Source organism: Arvicola amphibius, chromosome 10, assembly GCF_903992535.2.
Source record: "Arvicola amphibius chromosome 10, mArvAmp1.2, whole genome shotgun sequence".
Classification (NCBI taxonomy): domain Eukaryota; kingdom Metazoa; phylum Chordata; class Mammalia; order Rodentia; family Cricetidae; genus Arvicola; species Arvicola amphibius.
The window spans coordinates 49,531,647-49,555,486 of NC_052056.1; the positions used below are offsets into that span (position 1 = coordinate 49,531,647).

At 38.6% G+C, this 23,840-nt stretch overlaps 1 protein-coding gene and 1 pseudogene across 1 annotated transcript in view; one reads left to right on the forward strand and one right to left on the reverse strand.

The window, feature by feature from the left end:
* Window positions 1-4,642: 4,642 nt before the first annotated feature.
* On the forward strand, window positions 4,643-13,371 carry LOC119824252 (annotated as a pseudogene).
* Window positions 13,372-16,749: 3,378 nt separating this feature from the next.
* Window positions 16,750-23,840, reverse strand: part of LOC119825502 (T-cell receptor-associated transmembrane adapter 1) — a 35,936-nt gene continuing 28,845 nt past the window's right edge. Inside the window, exons 4-6 of the mRNA XM_038346401.1 lie at window positions 23,660-23,721; window positions 21,164-21,252; window positions 16,750-17,528 (exon numbers count right to left, since the gene is read on the reverse strand). Of these exons, the coding sequence (XP_038202329.1) occupies window positions 17,271-17,528; window positions 21,164-21,252; window positions 23,660-23,721 (409 nt within the window). The 3' untranslated portion in view covers window positions 16,750-17,270. The remainder of the gene's footprint in view (window positions 17,529-21,163; window positions 21,253-23,659; window positions 23,722-23,840) is intronic.

The following is a 23,840-nucleotide window of genomic DNA, read 5'->3' on the forward strand; positions in this document are numbered from 1 at the left end:
GTCATCTTGCTGCCAGAATGCAGTGAGGATGTTATTTATTTTACACTAAATTTCCACAAAAGCCATAACCCAATTCTCTGGGGTATCTCAAACTTAATGAACTGTTCATCAGAGTAGAACGGCCTAAAGAAGCCCCCCTCCCCTTCGAAAGTAACTCCAGTCACTTTATCTCAGAGAACAGTGGCAAGCTGTCCCTTGTCTCTAAACCAGCTGTCAGAACTTCTTCAAACACACCCCGGAAGGAGGTAGACACATGTCTTCATCCACATCTGGTTGGCCCCGAGGCCTACTTCCAGTTTTTATATTTGCTGTCTTGTGGTTAAGAACTATGGGAAGAAGCATGGGAAAAGCCTGCAGAGATCCAAATGCTTGATGAGATGGGCATTTTAGGAGTATGGGATGATGGCTGTTCCTGTGGGACAGACAGGAGCATTGATTGATCTTGCTAGTTATCAATTCATTATTTACTTTCACCCACAAGGTTCCACAGTGAAGGGCAGAGCTAAGAAATGAATCTAAGGCTTTTAACATCGAGGTTTTCTGCTGCACCAAATGATTGCTTTTAACCCTGTTTTAAAATACAGGAGCCAGAGAGTTATTTTGAAAAGCCCAAAAGAATGGAATCCTCCTTATGCCTCATGAATGTTTTTCACCAAATGAATGGAAAATACAAGAGTGGGTGACTTGGTCTGCTTGGTGCATCTGTCACAGGCCTGTAGAGACTGGGTACCTTATAAAGAACACAAATTTAGTCTATGACAGTTCTGAAGTCCAGAAGGTCCAGATTAAGGAAGTGGCATTTAACTTGGTGAGAGCCTTCGTGGTGGGTTGAAAGAATATGTCCCCCAAAGTAGGTGGTACTGTTAGGAGGTGTGGCTTTGTGGAATAGGTGTGACCTTGTTTGTGGAAGTATGTGGGGGTGGGATTCTGAGTCTCCTTTATTCAGGCTCTATGTACTGTAACGCTCAAGTTCACTTCCTGTCACCTGCCAATCAAGATGTAGGACTTTTAGCTCCAACACCATGTCTGCCTGCATGCTGTCATATCCTACCCTGATGATAATGGACTAAACCTCTGACATTAGCCAACACCAAATAAGTGTTTTACTTTATAAAAGTTGCCACAGTCATGGTGTCTCTTTACAGCAAGAAAACCCTAACAAAGTCGTCCATCTTATTTCTTTATCTTGGGATGGGAGGCAGAAGGAAAAACTAGTAGAAGGCTCCATGAAGCCTTCATCCCTGACGAAGCAGTTCTTATGGCCTAAGGTCTTAAAGGCCCCATTCTTAGTCACATTGACAACACCTAAATTTTGAAGGATGCCCATTCAAACTGTGGCAGTAGTGAAAGTTAATTCAATTTATGGCATATCAATGAGCCTGAAAATAAGAATAAGTTGACAGATGAAGACAGTTCTGACATCAGAGATTAGTGCCCAAGGGAAGCCCAGGAACTTGATATTGAACTATGGCCGTTAAGGCCAAGCTTGTACTAAAATATCATTTTTACTTGGTTTTTTTTTCATTTCTCTAAAATTTATTCATTATCCATACATACGCATTTCAAGCTTCAGTTCAGCTAACAGCACGATAAGGGTTCTTTTAGCAAAATCTGGCATGATGTATATCTCCTCTTTCATGCCTTGCATTTATAATGAGAATCGGGATTTATGCCCTGCAGCATGAAAGTTATATTGGCTCCTGAATGAGATTTTCCATCCTATTAGTATTGTGAAGTGGCCAGAATAAGCCTTACCACACTGATGAGAACATCTCAATGACACATGGAGAGTTTAGCAAGAAAGGCCTGCAGGAGTACCTCAGTGCAGGAAGTGGCTGCACTTTCAGTTCCCACTATTACAGGCTGTCTGATGAAATTGGGAATACAAAGCAAAAAATTACAAAAGAAATAGGTAGAGGCTGAAGAGATGACACGTTGGTTAAAGTGTTTGCTGCATGTGCGTGAGATTAGGAATTTAGATCCCCAGGGCCCATGTAAAAATTAGGTATATCTCTATAAGGACAACTATGAACAGGAGTGGCTATATGTGGTGTGTGTGCGCACACATGTGCACATGCACACACGTGTGTGTTCATCCCCATCCACAGTCAAATTATAAGGAATCACAGGCCAGTCAGTTTAGTCAACTGGTAAACTCCAGAATTGGTAAGAGAACCTGTCTCAAAAGATAAGGTGGAAAGAGATAAAGAGGAAGATACCTGATGGTGACTCCTGAGTTGCAACAAAAAAGTGACCAATAAAGAAAGCAACCCCTTCTTCTTCATTATGGACCCTCCTGGTACCATGTTCCATGAAGTCTTGTATTCTGAAAGGGAGAAAGGTTACTTGCATCTAGTGGCTGAGCTTACTGCATTTTGTGTTGGCTGGATCTTACCTTGCTATATGGGGTTTTACTTTTCCCCAGCCCTTTTATTTTGTGGTTTTGTTTGTCTGTTTGCCATATGATGTGTAAAGTCTTTCTGTATATGTGTTGCTTTTAATACTTAATGAATAAAGCTGTTTTGGTCAATAGCTTAGTGGATGCTAGGTGGGAAATTTGAACAGAAACAGAGAGAGAGAGAATAGGTAGAGTTTGAAGGAGACACTATGTAGTCACTGAAGGAGTAATATGCCGCTCTGGTAAGCCACAGCTTGTGGTAATACACAGATTAATAGAAATTGGTTAATTTAAGATGTAAGAACTAGCTAAGAATACACTTAAGCCATTGGCCAAGCAGTGTTGTAATTAATATAGTTTATGTGTGATTATTTAGGTCTGGGTGGCTGGGAAAAGAAAGTGCAGTCTCCATTTACAGCCATAAACATGGTTGATTTATTGTGCAGTTTTGCAGAACATATAGCTTTTCAGAAGATGAGAGATCACTGTCATCTACCAGTTTTGGTGGGAGTCAAATTCTGAGACAGAAGCTCCAGTATAGAATGCTTGTCACAGGAGCTCTTTATTAACACCTGTCGAAGAAAGATGAAGAGGAGAGAAGAAAAGCAAAGGGAAGGAAAGAGAGGAGAGAAAAGGGAAGGGAAGAGAGGAGAGGGAAAGGAATAAATGGGAGTGAAGGGAGCAGAGTAGAGAAAGTCATCTTGATGTAGGCTAAACATCCTCAGGTGACCTCACTGGGTGACTCTGAAGCTAAAATGGACACTAGAATATTCAATACTGCTTTAAAATGCCTAGGGTCTTTATTGATTATTAAATGTAGGTTACGGATTTCCATCACTTTGTGTGACATCATGCAAATCAGTCCTTTGAAACTGAAGCAGTACTAGAAAGGCTTACAGTAGAAAGTTGTCTACTGACAAGGGATGAAAGAATTCTGTAAAGTATCCAGAGCCAACATCTTCAAGGCACCATCTTCAAGTCTACCTTAGCTTGACTTTATGTAAAACGGGAGCTGTCCAAACCTTATGTTCATCAATCAGTCTCTGAATTGTGTATCCTTTCAGACTCTTCTCTAGACCTAAGTGTTGATTTGTCATTTTCTTTGTGTTTGTGTGTACAACAGATGTTATTGTAACAATGGAATTTTACAATAGCTTTTATGCTAAAACTGTTTTATTTGCCAATATATCTTGGAGATGTATCTAGTTAATTCTTTAATATCTAACATATTCTTGCTTTAGCATGTCTATATATACAATGTACGAATTGGTGTGCATCTGCCACAATGTACCCATGGAGATCAGAGGACAACCTTTTGGGTTGTCCCTGGACATCCATCATACTTGAGACAATCTGTCTTAGTTTTCTTAGTGTTTCTATTGTTGTGATAAAGTATCATGACCAAAAGGAATGTGGAGAGGGACGTGTTTATTTCAGCTTACAGTTTCCATCTTTGAAGGAAGTCAGAGCAGGAACCTGGAGGCAGGAACCTAAGAGCAGGAACTGAAGCAGAAGTCATAAAGGGACACTGCTTACCAGCCTGCTCACCATGCTTTTCTCAGCTTGCTTTCTGGACTATGTGTCCTAGAAGTGGAACTATCCACAGTGGGCTAGGTTTCTCCACATCAATTTCTTATTAAGAAAATGCTCCACAGGCCAATCTTGTGGAGATATTGTTTCAATTGTCATTCTTTCCTCTTGGATAACTCTAGCTTGTGTCATCTTGGTACAAAGCCAACTAGATTAGTCTCTTTTGCTGTTTTTCTATGGGTTAGTTGGCCCACAGGCTTCTGGAAATTCTCCTATCTCTGCCCTCTGTATCCCAGTAGGAATACCTGGACTGTGCTTTACATCCAATATTTATGTGGACTCTGGGGCTTAAATTTGAGTCCTTGTGCTTGCTGACAAACACTCTTACTCACTGGCCCTAGGCTCTAGCCTTCTGCCACTGTTTTGCACTTTCTAATGTATTCAACTTACATGGTTCTTGGTGAAAGCATTACTCTTTATGGATCTAATATTTAATCTACCCTTCTTTCTGCATTTTGATTTTACAAAAAAGAGTAATGTGCATAAGTAAATAGCCTATAGCCTACATGAGTAGATGAAGGTGTCATTAATTTTTTTCTGCTGTGTAATACTCCATTGTGTAAATGTACCACATCTATCTGATGTGACCAGGCTTTGACTTGACAGATTACATCATAAGCCCACACTCGGTCATAGTGTATCATTTGACCAGGCATGGTCACATCTGCAGGACAACTGTCTAGGACAATTCTCTCAGAAGCTGCAGGTAAGCAGGGCAATGGATTAAAGAATATGGGGGCCACCTCTAATATGCTGGACAGTTCTGTAGACTGAAAAAAAATTAAAATTTTAAAAATAAAATCACCAAATCCTTCCTTTAACTGTTATATCTGTGTAGATCCTAATGAGCAGGTATCGCAGAAAATAGATTTGGGGTTCAACACAATGAAAAGGTTCCCTGGTCTTTTGGAAATTTTTACTAGAAAAGGGTGTGGCTCCCTAAAGAAGCCATGAATCAATATGTTGTTATTTGCATCTTACATAAGTAAAAAACAGTTTGATTTAATTCAAATTTTATTTTTAATTTTTGTTTGATTGTTTTTTCAAGACAGGGTTTCTTTGTAACTTTGAAATCTGTGCTGGAACTAGCTCTTGTAGTCTAGGGGGGCCTTGAACTCAAACAGATCTATCTGTCTCTTCCTCCCTAGAGCTGGGATTAAAGGCATGGGCCACCAATGTCTGTTTCAACTTTTATTTTTAAATGAAACTGGATTTTAATATAAAGCAAGTAGAAAGGCTTTTTCTGGGGTTTAACGTCTTGTCAGAAAAGTGACATGTGCTTGCTTTGAAGCACATTCTGGAGGGGCGCCACAAGGATCTGGAGAGTCTTTGGGTGGCTGGATTTGTGTCTCGGCTCTTCAGCTTCATTGCAGAGCTGTTCTGAGTTCTTCGGACATGTCTGAGAATAAGGAGAAAACGTCAGGGCAACTGCTGTCCAGCATGGCAGGGAATGGGCAGCAGCTACGGCCGATGTGGATCAGGGATTTGGTAGGAATTCTCTACCTAGTCATCGTGAGAGGAAGACTGTTTCCAACATGCTGAGCATGATTGAACGCATTGTATAGACTCTCTTTCTTCTTATGTAACGTGGAAAAGACATCATGAACAGATTGCTCAGTGACTAGAAGCTCTCAAAACACACAAAAACAAGGAAAACAACATTACTCGTGTTTTGTTCCTTGAGAAATTTCTGGTCCAACCAACAGCTGTTTGTTGTTATGCTGTTTGGAGGGCTTCTTCCTCCCCTCCCAAATCTACAGATGAAGGGGGGAAGCCATTATAAATAAACCACGATTGAATTACTAAAGCCTAGAGACCCAGTAGAATGATTTATTGTGAGAATATTTAATTTTGGAGGAATAGAATGAATTTTGAATCTCACCATAGCCTTTGTTTGCACCTTTCTTTAGCAGAGGCCTTTTTTTTCTGTACAGAACATAGAGTATTGATCAACATGCAAAATCTAATTTTCTTTAATTTGAATGCCCCTGAACGTAGAGTCAGAGTGGGCCCTTTGTTGCTGACGTATATGCAGGTGCTATTGAATAAAATGCACAAGCAAATAGCTGAAGTTCTTGTGTTCCTCTATATTATGGACGCTTCCTTTATAATTGAGTAGGCGTGTAATTCCCCTGATTAGAGTAGGACATTATCCAAATTGAAAGGAAGTAGATTAAATGGCAGCATCAGAACTAGGATGAATTATCTGTTGATGAGAAAGCAATGACAAGGGATTAGCAGGCTTTTTTTCATCTTAATTTGCCCAATTATCTTTATTTGTTTAGTTATCCTGGGTAGAAAATGAAGCCAATAAAAATTTCAAGACAGAAATGTGCATCATTTTAGTGGAGCTAATATGGGCAAACAGCAACCAATGAAGTAATCAAGACACAATATCAGCATCCACGAGGTCAGTTTGGATGCAATGCTTGGTTAGTATTTAGTGCGCTTACTTTTTGTGCCCCATGCGCACCCTAGTCAGGCATTAATCCCGGGCTTGACAGGAATTTTGACTTTCTTCCCCACTCTCTTTCTGTTCTCACCCCAGGGCTCTAAATTCTGAGAAATGAAGCACCAAGTTGTCCAGTAGCCACATCACAAAAGATACAGCTCTGGTAAAGCCTGCTACAGAGGGGCCAGGAGGTTCTGTGCCACTCTAAAGTGGTTCAGAGGGATGGGTCTCTAAGGAACCCAGGGTTCTCTCAGGGCACAGGCTGTACCTCTCTCCTCTTCTAACACTCAGAGTCTAGTGCTGTGCCTGCTGCAACATAGGTAAACAATTAAATTTTGGTAAATGCTCTAAACACATGTATAGGAATGAATGACCTTCTCATACTACACTCAGTGTTCACTCAGTGTGCCTTTCTAATACCTTTCTTCCATCAAGAAAGATTTATACAAGTGCTTCAGTATAAACCAAGAGGCTGGAAAGCCAAGCAGAATTGCCAAAGCACATGGGGGAATGTATTTCAGCAGGAAAGACCCTGTTTATTCCGTAGGATGTTTATTAAGGCGACAAGATAGTCTTAAGCACCAATCTCTGCAGTAATGGGGAACATCTATTATACATGTTCTTGAATAAGATGCCAACCTCTCTAATGACCAGGTTTCTTATATGTACATTGCAAAGTAAGGCTGGCATTCAAATAAGAAAAGATAAAATCAAACAGTTATTAAAAATGTTCATTTACCATTGTCATGTACTAGATGTGAGTTTTTCTACGACATTTTGCTCTAAGTAACTCTACGTGGCTTTGTTTGTGCATACCAAATTAATTCTGTTTCATGCCCTCCCCCTGTCAAGCTTGAGTGACTTTCAATTATGAGTGTGTTTTGGGAGACCATTCCAGCTCCTTGGATTTTTTTTATGTTGCCCAAAAGATGAGGCTAGAGAAAAAGAGCTTGAAAGATGAAAGGAGGGTCCTGTGTAGAAATAAAAGCAAAATCAGATGCTATTATTAATAGAAAGCAAGAAGGACAGAAAAAATGGGTCGTGGGCTGGCTAGGACAGTAGAATAATGATTACCACAGAGTAAACTCTAGAAGTATTTGCTAGAAGAATACCTTATGAAGCCATTTTGAACATTCCAGCATTCTCCTTTTGTATAATGCTTACTTCTACACGTGTAGTCTTGTCTAACCTCCTCAATAGCCCTGTAAGTAGATTTAAGCAGGTATTTTTTTCTGAGTAAATGAGATCCTCAATCTCCTTGTTAAAACAAGAGAAGCTGCAGTCATGGACTTTAACTTTTTCCCTCATGGAAAAAAAAGTGCCAGAGAGTCTTTTCCAGTACAAGTTACTAATACTGCAAGTATTTATATTGTCTGAGAGCACTGATGGGTTAATTATAATAATAATGCCAGGTCTAGTAAGATAAGCAGAGAGCACTGCACACTGCCCTGGGTTTTATCAGGGGGAATGGCAAGTGTCTTCAGTCTTGCAAGTCTTTGAGACGTCCAAGGACAAATTTGTATTAGCAGAAAGACAGGAAGGAGCTGGCAGGGGTTATGAATATTCACACGGGTCTCCTTGTTGCATAGGAAACAAGATTGATATTCTTGTGAACGTTCTCAATTTAAAACCTTAGCAAATCAGATTATCTGAATTTGTTTCATGATGCAGAAAACTTTATCTTCTAAGTTAAGGAGAGTCGGGACATCGCTTCAGCTTTCTCAGACTCCTTTTGCTAATTGTGAAAACTTCCATTTTTTTTAAAGCTCAGGCTCAGGAAATTCTGTAACTAAGCATGAAACACTGAGAGAAATCAGGTCCGAGACTTCATTTGTATTTGCAGACATGATAAAAGGAGTGAATAGGATTTTACTTGAAAGGCAGCGTATGTGGCATTAATCTTGGCCACATTCTGATTATGCCAACTGAGAATGTGTCATTATCACAGAATGGCAAATTGTGCAAAAATATGTCAACAGTAGAGGTAGAATTACTTCTTTCCTAAGGTAATGGAACACTCAGAATCTGAATGGAGGACAGAAACTTAGCAGGGAAGATGTTCAGACCTACAAGGCAAGCTGTTCCTCTCCCAAACCCAACAGCAGGCTTCTGCTCCTGCCTCCCAGTTAGAACCTATGTCCCCTGCCCCCTTCTTGTTTGTAGTGGATGCTTGTGTGCTTGCACATTTTCATGTATGCGTGCATGTGTGGAGGCCAGAGGTCAACCTCTGGTACTGTTCCTCTTACGTCACTAGTCACAGTTTTTATTTTATTTTATTTTTAATTTTGTCATTTGAGTTTTGTTTTGTTTGCTTTGTTTTTGAGATAGGATTTCTTCATTGGCCTGGAGCTTGCTGCTTAGGCTAGACAGGCTGGCCAGCAGCTTCAGGGGCACCTTTGTCTCTATCTCCCCATCCCTGGGATTTCAAGTATTCACTGTGGTGCTCAGCTCTTTCACAAAGTTCTAGGAGGTGAGCTCAGGTAGGTCTTCATGTTTGTCAGGCAATCAGTTCACAGCGTGAGTTATCTCCCCAGCCACTGGTGTTCTCCATCCTGCATGAGGGATACTCCCATCATCAACAGTCCTACTGGAATCTTGTCTTCTATAGCCTGCTGGACTTCAGTGAATTAGGGCAGATCAATAGCAATTTTGTAATCAAATATCCAGCAAGTGAAACTGTCCTCAGAAATATTTACCCAATCAAGGCTTCACCTCCTAAAGGTCTCATTATTCTCCTACCCCCAAACAGTACCACCAACTGGAACCAAGGGTTCAAATATCTGATCCTATGGGGAACATTTCTCATTCAATTCACCATAGAGAATAAAATAATTATAAACAATGTAGGAGAGCATACCTCACTAAATTTACATTCTAGCTCTCCCGTCTCTAAATTTTCATCTTCTCTGCTTTTTATGTAAGTTGCCCGTCTTATTAATCAAATGAAAATAAAGCTTCAGAGAGAGAGAGTGAGGCTTAAACTATGTGCCTAAGCTAATCACTCTGCCTTTGTTCTACCAGAAATAAGTTATTTAATACCAAAAGAAAATAAGCAATCATTTATTTATTGTTTTAACTTTAAGGTAGTATCAATTATTGTGCAGAAATTTCCTTTAAACTGAAACATCCCCTCCAGTGGAAAGGGAGTAGAATCAGGAAGTAAAGTTATTTTAGAAGCCTAGGGAAGCTGAGACTTGCAAGAGACAGGAGTGCTTCTCCTCAGACTTACAGAAGCAAAAAAGAACAGCCAGGGAAGGGGGCTCTAATCAGTTAGTAGCTGAGAAGCAACTGGACCCATCTAGCTGCATGCAAATCATGTATAGAGCCTAATGTTGGAGCTTCTGTGAAATTTCACCCATGTTCTAATGGGCTTTACAGTGATGCAGCTTTAGCCTAACAAGAACGCACTGGTTCTACAAGATGGACTTTCATAACTTTGGTTATTCATTGGCTCACTATTTGGGGTGAACAGATGTGTGTATTGTGTCTCCCCAGGAAAAGCCTCTCTGGGAACATCAGTGAAAAACTCCAGGGTTTGAAAAATCATCAGTTTCCTTCTGTTGATTTTCTTTTTGCTTTTCTCTGTAGGTTTCAGCGAAAATGGGAGTGTTTATAATGATACTCCTTTTGGAACATAAACTCTTCCAGCTTCCACAGGTGAAGTATTCCCTAATTATTTCTTGATGACTTTTAACCCATAGCTCATTATTGTGTCCAAGAATTGGACTAGAATAGATGTAAACTACAGAATTAGAGCAACACGATGTGACTGCTTTTGGTATCTTTTCAAGATGAAATAACTTCTAAGAATTGACATCCTATTTTGGATGAAGTGATAAACTCCACCAAAAATAGGTAAATCAGAGGAATTTAAGACTTTGGACATTAAGCAATGAAGGATAATGACCCAAGAATATGTTAAACAAGGAGCTGGATACTCTGTTTCTCTACATTATTGTCTAGAACATGTTTGTAGATACTCCCAGAGGTGGAGGCAGCTTAGCTTAAAATGAGGAAACAGGTCAAAAAGCAGGGGGAAATGTTGTAGAAGAAAGTGTTTGAGTAATGGTGTATGTTCTAGGGTATGTAAGGGACTCTTCTCAAATATTCACACAATACTGACCACAAAATGTAAATGAGACAATTGTCTGGCTACAAATTCTTGTTAGGGAGGTTCCAGAAGACTCTAAGACAACCCTGGCTATTGCCATCAGCTTGATTCTCCATGGTAGCCATGTAAAAGACCTCTACAATAAAAACTGTAAGACAGCAGAGAATGAAATTGAAGAAAACACTAGAAAATGGCTGCCCTTTATCAAGAATTTACAGAATTAATATTGTGAAAATGGTTATGTTACTTAAAGCTGTTCTATGGATGAAACACAATCTCCATCAAAATTTCAATGGCATTCTTTACAGAACAGGACAACAAAAACAAAAATCCTGATATTCATGTGGAAGCACAAAGCCCAAATAAGCGAAGGCATCCTTAGCAAAAAGAGATCTCACAATACCTGATCTCTGAGTATATTGCAGAGCTGTAGTAACCAAACAGTATGGTCCTGCTAAAAAAAGCAGACATATAGATAATAGGAATGAATAGAGGACTCAGAAATAAACCCTTATAGGTGCAGCTACATCATTTCTGACAAAGGTTAATGGTGTAACTTTGAAGAAAGAAAGTCTCTTTAACTGGGAAAACTGAATTTGCACACCTAGATCTATATCTCTCGCACTATAAGACAATAAATTCAAAGTGGATCACAGAACTTAATGTAACACCCGAAACTTCAAAATAAACAAAACACCTGCAGATACAGGCATAGGCAAAAACACTCTGGAAAAGGATTCGTTTGCCCAGGGAATAGAACTAAGTGATGGGAGTAGATGATGTTTAAAGTTTCTGCATGGTAAAGGAAACAATCTTCTATGTGAAGAGGGTACGGAATGGTCTTTGCCAACTACATATTGGAAAAGCAGTTAATATCCAGGATGCATGGAGAACTGCAAGTAGGTTAAATAAAATAAGTGAAGTCATCTAGCTAACAAGTGCTGCCGTGAACTGAGTAGACACTGTCCTCAAAAGGAGAAATGCATGTCCAATAAACACTCACCTTCCTGTGAGGAAAATGCAAACGAAAAGTGCATTGAGAACCCACCATTTCACTTTGGTTGGAATGGTTATCAAAAAAAAAAAACCCCAAAAACAAAAAAACAAATGACATTTAGTACTAGAGATGATATTTACTCTGGTAGGCCTGGAGACTTGTGTACCTGTTATGAAAATCGGGATAGATGTTATAAAAAGATTAAAATTGGAACTAACATATGAGACAACTATTTCTCTCTGGAGGATATACTCAAAGGATGCTATATCATCATACCATAGAGATACTTGTGCCTCCATGTTTGATGCTGGATTCTTTACAGTATACAGGAAATGGAACTAGCCTACTTTTCCATCAACAGAAAAATGGATAGCAAAAATGGGGTACATAGAGAAATGGAGTTCTCTGTCACAAAGGAAAATTAAATCATGACAATTGCAAGAATAATTGTACTGGACAAGATAAGCCAGATTCAGAAAAATGTTGCACACTTTCTCTATTGTGTAGAGTCTAGATTTATAATTACACATGCATCTCTCTCTCTCTCTCTCTCTCTCTCTCTCTCTCTTTCTCTCTCTGTGTGTGTGTGTGTGTGTGTGTGTATGCATGTGTGTGAATGCACAGAAGGGGTCAATAAAGAAAATCATGAAAGAGAAGGAAGGATTCCTAAGGAAGTCAAGGGAAAAGATAGTAATGGCGTATACATGACATGTAAACAGAGAAGAGAACTCCCTGGGGAAGGAAGAGAATTAATCCACAGTAGGTAGGTGATATTGTATAAGGTAGTATGGGAAGGGAATAAATTAGAGCAAAGTATAATTACACAGATACACACTCATGCATGCCCGTGTGCGCGCACGCGCGCGCACACACACACACATATACATACACATGCCATAGTAAAACTCTTTACTTTATATGGCGACTAAAAAATTAATAGAAAAATAAAAGATCAAATTATGTCCAAATAGCTTCAAATAACTTGACTTTAAAAGAAATGATCAGTTTTAAAATAGTAATAATTTTGTAAGGTAAAATTCAAAGTATCTTTTATGCAATAGAAAATACTATCTTTTGAAGAAGCAGAAAGCTCGCTTTGTTGCCACACCTACCGTGAGAACGTACTCAACAATTAGACTTCCAGAGTCCCAGAAAATGCTGACATTACTCTGAGTGGGCACACAGTGATCATGAAGGGTTCCAGAGGAACCCTCCTAAAGACTCTAATCACATCAGTGCAGAGCTGAGTCTCCTTGAAAAGAAAACCGAGAGGCTCTAGGTTGACAAGTGATAGGAAGCAGAAAGGAACTGGCTGCTGCCTAGACTGTTGGCAGCCATGTCTACACTACGATCAAGGTTGTTACAGTGGGCTTGCTTTACAGGATTAGGTCTGCCAGTGTGCACTTCCCCATCAACGTTGTTATTCAGGAGAACGAGTCTCCGGTCAAGATTCAATATTTATTGGTTGAAAAATACATCCACAGTGTTCAGATGGAGACAGGTTCTGCTTGTTCTGCATCTCAAATCTAGAAGGATAACTTAATCTTTGAAGAAAATTATACTTTAATCCAGCTGCCCTGATTCAGGAAACCACATAGTTAAAACCAAGGGTACCAGGAAGGTTTTGGATGGCATCCATGTGTCCAAAAAAGGAACAGTACAGATTGTTCAAAGAAGCATAGTCCACTCAACCTTGAGAATTTTTTATTCAGTGACAATATCTCTCAAGATTTAAACAATGGCTTTTTCAGATGCTCAGCATGCCGAGGGAGTTTTATCACTCATTGGCCTGGACAGCAAAAGCAGTTAAAGAAGTCCTTTAAGTGGAAATGTGGGATGCCATACAGAATCCTGCATGGATCTAAACAATTGGAGATGTCTAGACATTCTAACTACATGGAAAATTATGAAGGTACTTATTTTATTTTTTTAAAAATGGTAACTTAAATAAAAGCATGTGACATCAGAAAGGCAATACCCATGAGGTCTCATCAACATGACGGATTAAACAAGATCTGAACAATGAGGGTGCCAATGGACATGCCAGCATGGAGCGGGGAAATCTTGCAGGGTCTCAACTCTAGCCAAAGAACTGTGGACACCTGGGAACTGTTCAGAGTAGGAGAAACAGTCTTCTACAGGTAGAGCTTTCCAATTACACACATACATATATGTAACAACATTAAAGAAAAAGAGATCCCTGCCAGAAAACAAGAAGGGGTACATGGGAAGGTTTTAGAAGAAGGAAGGGGAAACTCTATAACTTCATCAAAACTTTTAAAAAATTTCTCCCTACTAACTCTCTCCAGCTTATAAAAAAAGTAATATTTGGGTTAGGGGCAATAAATTAAAATGTTGTCTAGTCTGCAGTATCGATGGGACATTTAATTGGTGTGGGCATAGACAACATGACTACTTTGTGGCTTTGGTTCCTTCTGTCACGGAGCACAGGGACTGAGGGGGGACACAACAGCTTTTGTCTTCATCATGGTGGTTCTGCCACCATTCCCAGTCACAGCCCCTAAGAGTGCCTGGAGTGTGGCCAGGCAACAGCTTTAAATTGCATGTAAATTTTAGAAAAGGGTTTTGGGGGAGAAAAGCTACAGTTAACAGCAACACGGGGCTGCTAATGGGCTTAGGGAGTCTGTGTAAATTCCATTTATCTCACCATCTCAAACTCTGGGTCTCCTTCTGAGTGTGTCCTACCCATTTTCCAAGAAAATAAAATATCTTGGACTCTTTAAAAAAAATTTTAAAAAAACTTTTAAAAAATTAAAAGTACTATAAAAATGGAATGTATGGAAAATCCACAGCACACCACCAGAAAGGAAAAAAAAAAATGTATGTTGCTTCCAAGTTTCTCTGTCAAAGTAACCTTTATAAAATACATATTGTAACAAGTTAAATATGTTTATTATAAACTACCAACAAGCCTCCTTTCTCAATGAAGGATAATAGATTAATAGGTGTTGTTTATTCCTGATAATAGTTTTTTTGTTGTTGTTTTGTTGGTTTGTTTGTTTTGAAACATGGTTTCACTCTTAGCCCAAACTGACCAGAAACTCACTTTCAAGACCAAAACACCTAGAACTAATAGAGCTCTTCCTGCCTCACGCTCCTGCATGCTGGGATCACAGCTCAGCCCCTTCACCCATGCTGAGGCTTATTGAGTTAACTGTCTGGGAGACAATGTGGGATAATCCTTTAGAATTTAAACTGTATGTATGTATATATTTGACCCAACTTCTGATCTTCTAGAGATCTTTCCTTTGGAGATTAATAATATGAACACATATCTTTAAGTATATTTAATTTTCTTTAAGGGACTCAACACAAAGAAGAAACTAGATAGGTATCCAGACATGTCTTGGAGCATTCTCATTAAAATATCATTTGTGAGCACAAAAAATAGAAACTTGAATTATTTTATGGAGCCTTCAAAATTATTTAAATGAATTCTGATTTAATCATAAGTGAGCTACAATGCAGACATTAAAATTATGGACAAAACTTGGGATGAAGCTCAGTGATAGAGCACTTGCGTTTCATGTAAAAGTCCCTGAGTTTGCTTCCCAGAATTACCAGAGACACACTCTAAAATATTTGATATAGGTAGATACAGTAGAAATAAAGCCAGAACATCTTGACACATGAAGAAAATTTAAATAACATGCATGACACCCTACTTTTAAGTTAAAATAATAAAAAAGGAACAACCAATACTTTTACATGGTGGTATTTGAGTAAAATATCCACAAATCAGACATAAAGTTATTCATACTGATTATCCCTAGCAGTAGAATTTTTAAGTTCTTCTTTAAAAATTGTTATATGTAGTGTGAAGCGGCGGGGGCTGCATCCCGCCACCCGGCTGCCGGCTAACTTTACACCCGAAATAATTACACGGAAACTGTATTTATTTAAACACTGTCTGGCCCATAGTTTTAGCCTCTTATTGGCTAATTTTTATATCTTTCTTAACCCATATTTAGTCTGTGTAGCACCACGAGGTGTGGCTTACCAGGAGAGATCTTAACCTGTGTCCATCTCGGAGAGGAGCAGCATGGAGTCTCCTATGGCGACTGCCTGAAGCGTCTCCCCAACTCTACTTCCTTGTTCCCACAATTTTGTTCTGTCTACTCCACCTACCTAATTTTCTGTTCTTAAAGGGCCAAGGCAGTTTTCTTTATTAATTAACCAATGAAAGAAACATAGACAGATAACTCTCCTCCATCATTTTCCCTTTTTCTGTTTAAACAAAAAAGAAAGGCTTTAACTTTAACATAGTAAAATTACATGTAACAAAACAGTTATTAAGCAAGAATTACAGTTACAATATTTAAATCTATTTTATCTTTTATCATAACTAAGGAAAGCTATAACTATCTATTTATTTTTTAACTCCATCAAAGACTCCAGAAGGATATAATGTTACCTAAATAAATAAGAAATAAGTAACTTATAAAACTCTAGAAATGACAGAGACAACTCGCTGCCTGGACAGTCACCCAAAGTTTCTCTGTACCGTTGGGGCATCTATCTTTAGCCTTTAGGCCCATAGTGTCCAGCAGACTTTTTCATGAAGCAGGAAATTCCAAAGACAGTTTAGTCACTTTCTGCTGTGTCCTGCAGAACGTCTCGCAGACTCTTTTTTGAATCAGGAACCCCGAAAGACCATCTCACCTTTAGGCAAGTTTAGCAGTCCTCTCTCTGTGGGTTTTTTGTGTCCAGTTTATGCAACAGTCCAGGCAAGTGCAGTTTCTTGCCCAAATGGCTAACAAACTCCATAAGTAGCCTCTTTGATGCCCATCTTCCTCTCGAAGTAGATTGGTGCTGCCAGGAGCAGACGTGTCTCATTGTCATGAAAAACCCTAAGTTATTAAAACATTAAATGCCATATTTTGTAGTCTTTGAAAGATATGAAGAATGTTTATCTAACTGAAATATATCTCTACATATCTAGAAAATCTAATAACTTGACTACAAGCTTAACTATTATCAATGATTATCCATTAACAACCTATATTTTTTAATTATACATTACAGTTTTTAAAATGAACTACAATCACAATAGCTTAATCAAGATCAGAAATACATATACATATAACAAAATTGACCTTAAAATCTATACCAATGTAAATGAAAGAAACATAGACAGATAACTCTCCTCCATCAGTTATAAGGAACATGGATCTATTTTTATAATAATTTTAGAATAATTATGCTATTTACATATTTGAAAAATACTCCTCAATTTATTCTACTTTTCTTAGCAATGTACTTTTAATTATTAGACATTATTGAAATTTATAATATTTTCATATTGATGAAAAAGGAAATATTTGATTGATTAATATTTTGAGACATTGTCTTTCATCTTTCCTTCAGTATGTTCTAGGGCACATATGTACTTTAGATTTTTTAAATTTTCCTAGGTATTACTACACATTTTGACTTTTTTAACAAGTAATTTAATTTACAAACTGGATTTTATTGTTTTACTTTTCCTACTTGGATATTTATAAATTTAATGAATTTATATAGCTAATTTTAATATAATAGATTTGGTGTGTGGAGACACAATCTCTGAGAAAAGGAAGCTACCATCCCATCAACAAATGAGTAGACTATCATCCTGCTGGTCCTTGTGTGTCACACCAGGGTCTTGTTTTCTTAACCAACTCTGATAGGGTCATTATCAGTGAGTTGGATCATTGTCCAGCTAGACTACAGGCTCTCTCTTGGCACGGATCAATCCAAACAGTCTTGCAGGATCATCATGAACACTTTCTTCTACTGCCTGGTTATCAGATGAGAAATCTGGTACCAAATTGATCTGAGAAATGCTGGCATCCATTGCACAAACTTGTGCATCCTTCTCCTTATCTGAGAAATTAGCATTTTGCTTCCGGGGCCTTCTGCGTTTCCCCTTGAAGCTGTGATCCAGTGTGGCATAGCACATCTGACTTTCAGCAGGTACCTGAAAAGAAACATATGTGAGTTTTTCACTGTTGGTCTATTCTTTAATTTCCAATATTTCTATAAATTTTCATGGCTAATGAAAAACATTTTTTTCTGTCTTCAGTTACCTGATTTTGCCAAGTTGACAATTGAAGACAACAGCAACAAATCAACAGGTAATTCATGACTTTTGAGTTGAAAAATAAAGGTATTTCGATGAATTTCATGGATTTTTCCCATACTCAAAATTTACATGAGCACATCAGACTATTCATCACCTGCTCCTGTCTTCACCCCCAGCAGTTACTGCTTTACATCACTCTCCTGTGCAGCTGTACCTTCATTTGTTCAGGAGGGAAAGCACATTGTAGGGAGGAATAAGAGGTGTGCTTTCCATAAGCTTAATAAATGGCGACCTAATAATTTAAACAGACCCACAAATTCTTCCTCTGCCTCTTACTTCACATTTTTAAAGGTTTGTAAGGAAAAAAAGCAAAATGCATCTCCTTGTACAACTGACACCTAAGACAGAATGGAATTTGTTACCCTTCCCTTCTGTCCTAGAGGTGGGTCAATGCCGGGAGGACAGCGCCTCTTCTGGACTAAAGTCTGGATTCCATGTCCTGCCCTTTAAGGTTTTTCTGTTTCGATGCTCAGTACTTCCTGACTCTGCTCTGTGTCCCAGCAAACTTGTCAAGTCATGGTTACACACATTTAAGATTGTCATCTGCCTCAACAGACAGACTGGTGAAGAGCTATCGATGTTCACTGAGAGCCACGGAGGAGTGGCTGTTGGTCTTTTGGGACTTGGCTGAACTCTCTTATCTTCTTCGGTAAATTTTGCCCTATCCTGTTCGAGAGACTTGGAGTGCTGTACCCAAGGCCAGCAAGACTAAGTAACCGCCCAATGCTGGACCAAGCAACCCAATGCCTCCCACTGCCCTGGCAATAGGGCTCAAGAGAATGGCCCAAGAATGGGCATACTGGATGTCATTTTAAAGCTGATATTTTCTATCAAGAATAGAAAGCTATCTTTTCCTTTGAGTCAAAAAGAAAGATCCACAAGCTGTTAGTGGCTTGCCCAGCCTCACTTGAGGAGTCTGCTGATGACATAGAAAGGAGGATAATGAGGAGAATGAGGACTGCTTCTCTACTCAATCATCTCAAAAGCAAAGTACATTTTTATCTCTGTCAATCATTTGAGGCAATAATCTCCATTTAATACCAAAGTATTGGAATTTGGCTTCTGCAGTTATAGGAAATCACTCCATATCACAAGTGACAATACTGCTGTGTTTTATCAGGCAGTGCCAGGTTAAAAAATGTACGAGTCCCAGGGGCTGAGAGATAGCTCAGAGGTTAACTGCCCTGGCTGCTCTTCCAGAGGTCCTCAGCAACCACACAGTGACTCACAACCATCTCTAATGAGATCTGGTGCCCTCTTTTGGCACGCAGGCAGAACACTGTATACATAATAAATAAATCTTAAAAAAAATATGAGTCTCAAGAAAGGATCATAGCTGCGCATTAAATATTTACTTTAGACTTCCACTTTGATGGATTAGTTTAGGGAATTGAGGGTGCAAAGAGGAAAGGGTAAAGGTATGTGTGTTCCCAGAAAGACACTGAAACCACAGGGGATGAAAAGAACCCATCTAATTTCTACTTTGTTCAGAAATTAGAGAAAGCGATGGAAGTTTTTGTTGTTATGTTTGTTTGTTTTGTTTTGTTTTAATGTTGAGAACATTTGCACATATGCTAAGCAAATGATAATGATCATTTCCAGGAAGAAAAGGAAAATTAATTAAAGTGATAAGATCCTAAAAGACTCAGAGGAAATAGTTTGGAACATAATTAGTAATGGTCTGGGAAGGGAGAAGATGTTTTGATAGAGTAAGGAGGCAGGACATTGATCCAAGATCAACAAATAAATAAAAGGGACATCATATGTGTATATCCTTAAATTTTATAGGCTATGGAACACTTGTGAAATAAGCTTCTTGTGAGGTTTTCTGATGAACTCTTAGGACTTAATTTTTGATGGTAGACCAAGATACTCAAATTACAGTCTCTGAACCACATACATTGCTTTCAAAGAGCAAAGAAATGACCCATATGTTTCTCAGAAAACACTTTCTTCCTTTAGCCTATGCATGTTATCATAGGTTTCTTATGCTTCTGTGACCCATCAGTACATGAGTATTAGAGAAGCAAATGGGGTAGGTCATGATTATGCTGATAAAGTAAAATTGAGCAATTAGGAGAAGATGACTTCCAATGTGTGAAACTAAATTTATAAAAATGTAATAGAACAGAGACTAGTTTTCTGAATAGTATCTCTAAATTCATAAAAGAGCAGACTCGAGAATGTTACATGGTTTTGATCATTTCCACTTGAGTAAAAACCAGATGTATCTCAGACAAAGCTACTCCATGCAATTCTCATGTGTTTACTTATAATTTGTATTTATGATTCTTGGTATATTCACAGCTAAAATGGTGTGAGTGGGTCTCTACATTTCTAGATGGTGTAATTACACCTTAATATCCTTCAAGAGCTTTTCTTTTAATATCACGAGATTAATAGGAAATATAGTAGTTTTCCCTACTTTAATAAAATAAAACGTACTTTAAAGATTTGTGTTTTAAAAGTATATGTGTGTACGCATGTACTTATGTACCTCTCTCTCTCTCTCTTTCTCTCTCTCTCTCTCTCTCTCTCTCTCTGTGTGTGTGTGTGTGTGTGTGTGTGTGTGTGTATGTGTGTGTGCATGCGCATGTGTCACAGGTTGTCAGATCCCCTGGAGCTTGAGTTACCAGTGAATGTGGGCTAGTCAATGGGTTTTAGGAACTGAATACCAGCTTTATGTAAAACCAGTACCCTTAACCACCAAGTCATCTCTCTAGCCCCTGAAAGCATATTTTATAATTAACCAAATATCAGAATACCTACGTGGTGACTTTTTTCTTAATAAAATTGTTAAGAAGACTGATATCTTACAAAATTCATGCAGCGAAAAGGAGGAAAATTCTACCACAATGGGAAATTTCCAAACTGTGACCTATTTTTAGAATAAGACTGTTGTATGTAAGATGGATCTACCTTGTGATTCTGTCTCCTCACATAGCTTCTGAGGACAAGTTCCAGGACAGGTTTTTTCTTTGCAAGTTTTTATAAATGGGAATTATAATGTTGCCTCCTTAGTGGGAATCTAAGCAGAGAATGCATATGGGGCACATAAAACAAAGCCCAGGAACTGTCACCACCATGACTAGTCTAGACAGTACAGAGAGTATACAAGAGAACAGATTTTGGAAAAGAAAGAATAATGCTTTAACTGAATGTTTTGATGCTTTCAGAACATTATGCAAATCTGCAGCTGTACATGCATATATGTGTATATATGCATGCATGAACAGACAGGGTCTATTGTTCTTTGAGCTATACCTAATTTTGAGTCTTCTGGTGTTCAGTTTTGCTCCTGCTTCTGTATTTCCCTGTAGAGCTCAAGTCTCAGAACTTGACACATGAGTCATGCTGCAAAATTTTTAAAAGGCTGCTCCTAATGTCTATTGGAAAACACTTTTTGTGCTCTTGAAGCACGTCTAGGTGCTTTGAACTAGACCAGACATGACTTGTGCAGGAAACTTTACCTGTGCAGAAGCAGTGGCTTCTTGCATGGCACTCGCAGATCTCTGTGGCCGAGCTTTCATCTGTTCATAGCAGTCCTCATCCATTGGCTCTTGGGAACAGAGGTGGTGGAGATTTCCATGGAAAAATGAAAAGTGCTGGTATGAATAAAATGTATGATCCAAACAATATTTAGCTAAGAATATACAGCCTCAAGAAGTATTTAAGTAGTTTGTTAGATGGACATACAAAGGAGTTATGGCTATGCAAACTGTCCCTGCAGATCTGACAGAGAAACCCTTTGCTCACAATGTTACTGACAGTAAGAAGCTCAAGATGCAGACTATATCAAGGATTTTCTGTACCACAGCAGCATGTGGAAGCCTCATCTAAACCACTGTTTCAATGATCTAGAGATCCAATGGAGTTAGAGGATTTCCTGTGTTATCTGCTACATGGGTGTACATGCTACACCATGGCAGAAAGCATGGTGCTTTCCAAGTCCATTCATGATTATGGCTTTGTAATTCACTCTATGAATGATACGTTTTATTCAGAATCTTTTAAAATACTTCATTCTAATTTTGAATAAAATGACTTAGATTGTGATTTTTGCCCCATCAGTCAGAGGCATATCAGATAGACAGGACTGTCTTTGAAGTTCTCAGGATTGTGCAATACCATTCTAAGGATCTCAAACTTTTGTGCAGTGTCTAAAAGTGAACAGACTTGTACCCACTACATCCTTCATGCTAGTAAACCATCCTATTCTGTCGTTATTCTCCCAAATACATCCCCGTACATGTCTACTTAGGGTGGCTAGTTACCTGGCCAGAATGTACAATGTACCAACTGGGTCTCAGTGAGAAAGATATATTTATTATACCAAAAGGTATCTAGTAATCTTTCTGTCTGCTCTAAAAAACAACATGGAAAAAACAATAAAATGGTGTTTCTTAAATCATGGTCCACGAAAAACTAGCAACAAAAAACTTGTGTTTGCTTGTTCAGTAGTAGATTTCTAAACCCAATCCAGGGCATGTGAGGTCAGAATCTTGAAGTAAACCCTGGCATATTTTAGTTTGGAAAGTACTGATCTGATGGGCACTGGGCTATTAGAACTTATAAGAATTTAAGTATGAAGGATGAGATCATAAATCTGTAATATGGAACAGAAGGGACATTAGTTTAATATAATATTTCTGGCTTGTTAGAGTGCAGAAGTTAGAAGATGTTCATAATGGACTAATGGGAGATCACCAACTCCAGTTGGAATGGGACTGATGGATCATGCGACCAAACCCGTCTCTCTGAATGTGGCCAACAGCGGGGGCTGACTGAGAAGCAAAGGACAATGGCTCTGGGCTCTGATTCCTCTGCATGGACGGGCTCTGTGGGAGCCTTCTCAGCTTGGTCGATCACCTTCCTGGACCTGGGGGGAGTTGGGAGGACCTTGGTCTTAGCATAGAGTGGGGAACCCTGATGGCTCCTTGGCCTTGAGAGGGAGGGAGGGGAGGTATGGGTGGAGGGGAGGGGAGGGAAGGGGGAAAAGGAGGGGAGGGAAGGGGGAGGAGGAGGGGAGGGAGGGGGGAGGAGGAGGGAAGGAGATGGAAATTTTTAAATATAAAAAAAAAAACCATGAGGAAAAAATAAAAAAAAAATAAACCATTAAAAAAAAAGAAGATGTTCATAATGGAAGAAAGTTAAATCTTTGAATCATAAAATTTGCATATCTCTCACTTTATAATCCTATATTGGTTTGGATATGTAGACATTATGATATTGTTAGATCACAATAAACCTTTGTGTTTGAGACAGAGATTTGCAAGCAGAATAATCCCAGACACTCTGCTCATGAACATAGTGAAGGTTTGGAAAAGGCCAGCCTCTTCTCTCATCAGCCATGACATCAAATCACAGCTGTTTGCTCTGAGGACTTTAGAGGGTTTTGTTTAGATAGAAATTTCAAGTGAAGAGCACTTATAGAAGAATAGAAGCACCAACCACTTAGTGATAACTTGGTTCTGCTTTCTCCTCACTTTCTATCCATCCAGTCTCAGGTTCTCCACTTAAGAGTACAGGCTAAAACATGGGAAACCAGAGAAAGTGTTCATGATTTTGGCAACTGAGCCCGTACACAGGCTTCTATATACAGGTCCCCAAATATTGTTTCTGTAGATCATATTCTATTCTAGAAATGACTTTATTTCATAGAATTCTCTGTGTGACAAAATTCGTGGGAATAGAACCTTCTATTGCTCTTCTAGTGGTGATGTAGTGTTGTTGCTCCAGGAGTGAAATGAAGCGTGCAGAAAAGCAGGAACTGCTGGCTTGTACTGACGATCACAGTGCAATTTACAGTGTGGCCCTTGCACACATAACCTACGCAATGTACTATACATAACATATGGTTTCTAGAATACCTAACTGTAATGGTTTTTAAAATGAGATACCTCAAATTGATGGCAAAATTGTATGGGTTTTTTGACATGTCTAATTATGAAAAAAATAAAACTTACCTGGGATTATATTATCTAAATTACCATAAATTGGAGTATCTTCAACATAATATTCATCAACTCTGTAACAGGGAAAAATAATTTTCTTTATTAGATAAAATCTGCTTTACACTTTGTAAAATGCAATTACTAAGTAATAATTGGTTAACTGATAACTAATTTCTCAGCTATCCTTAAATAT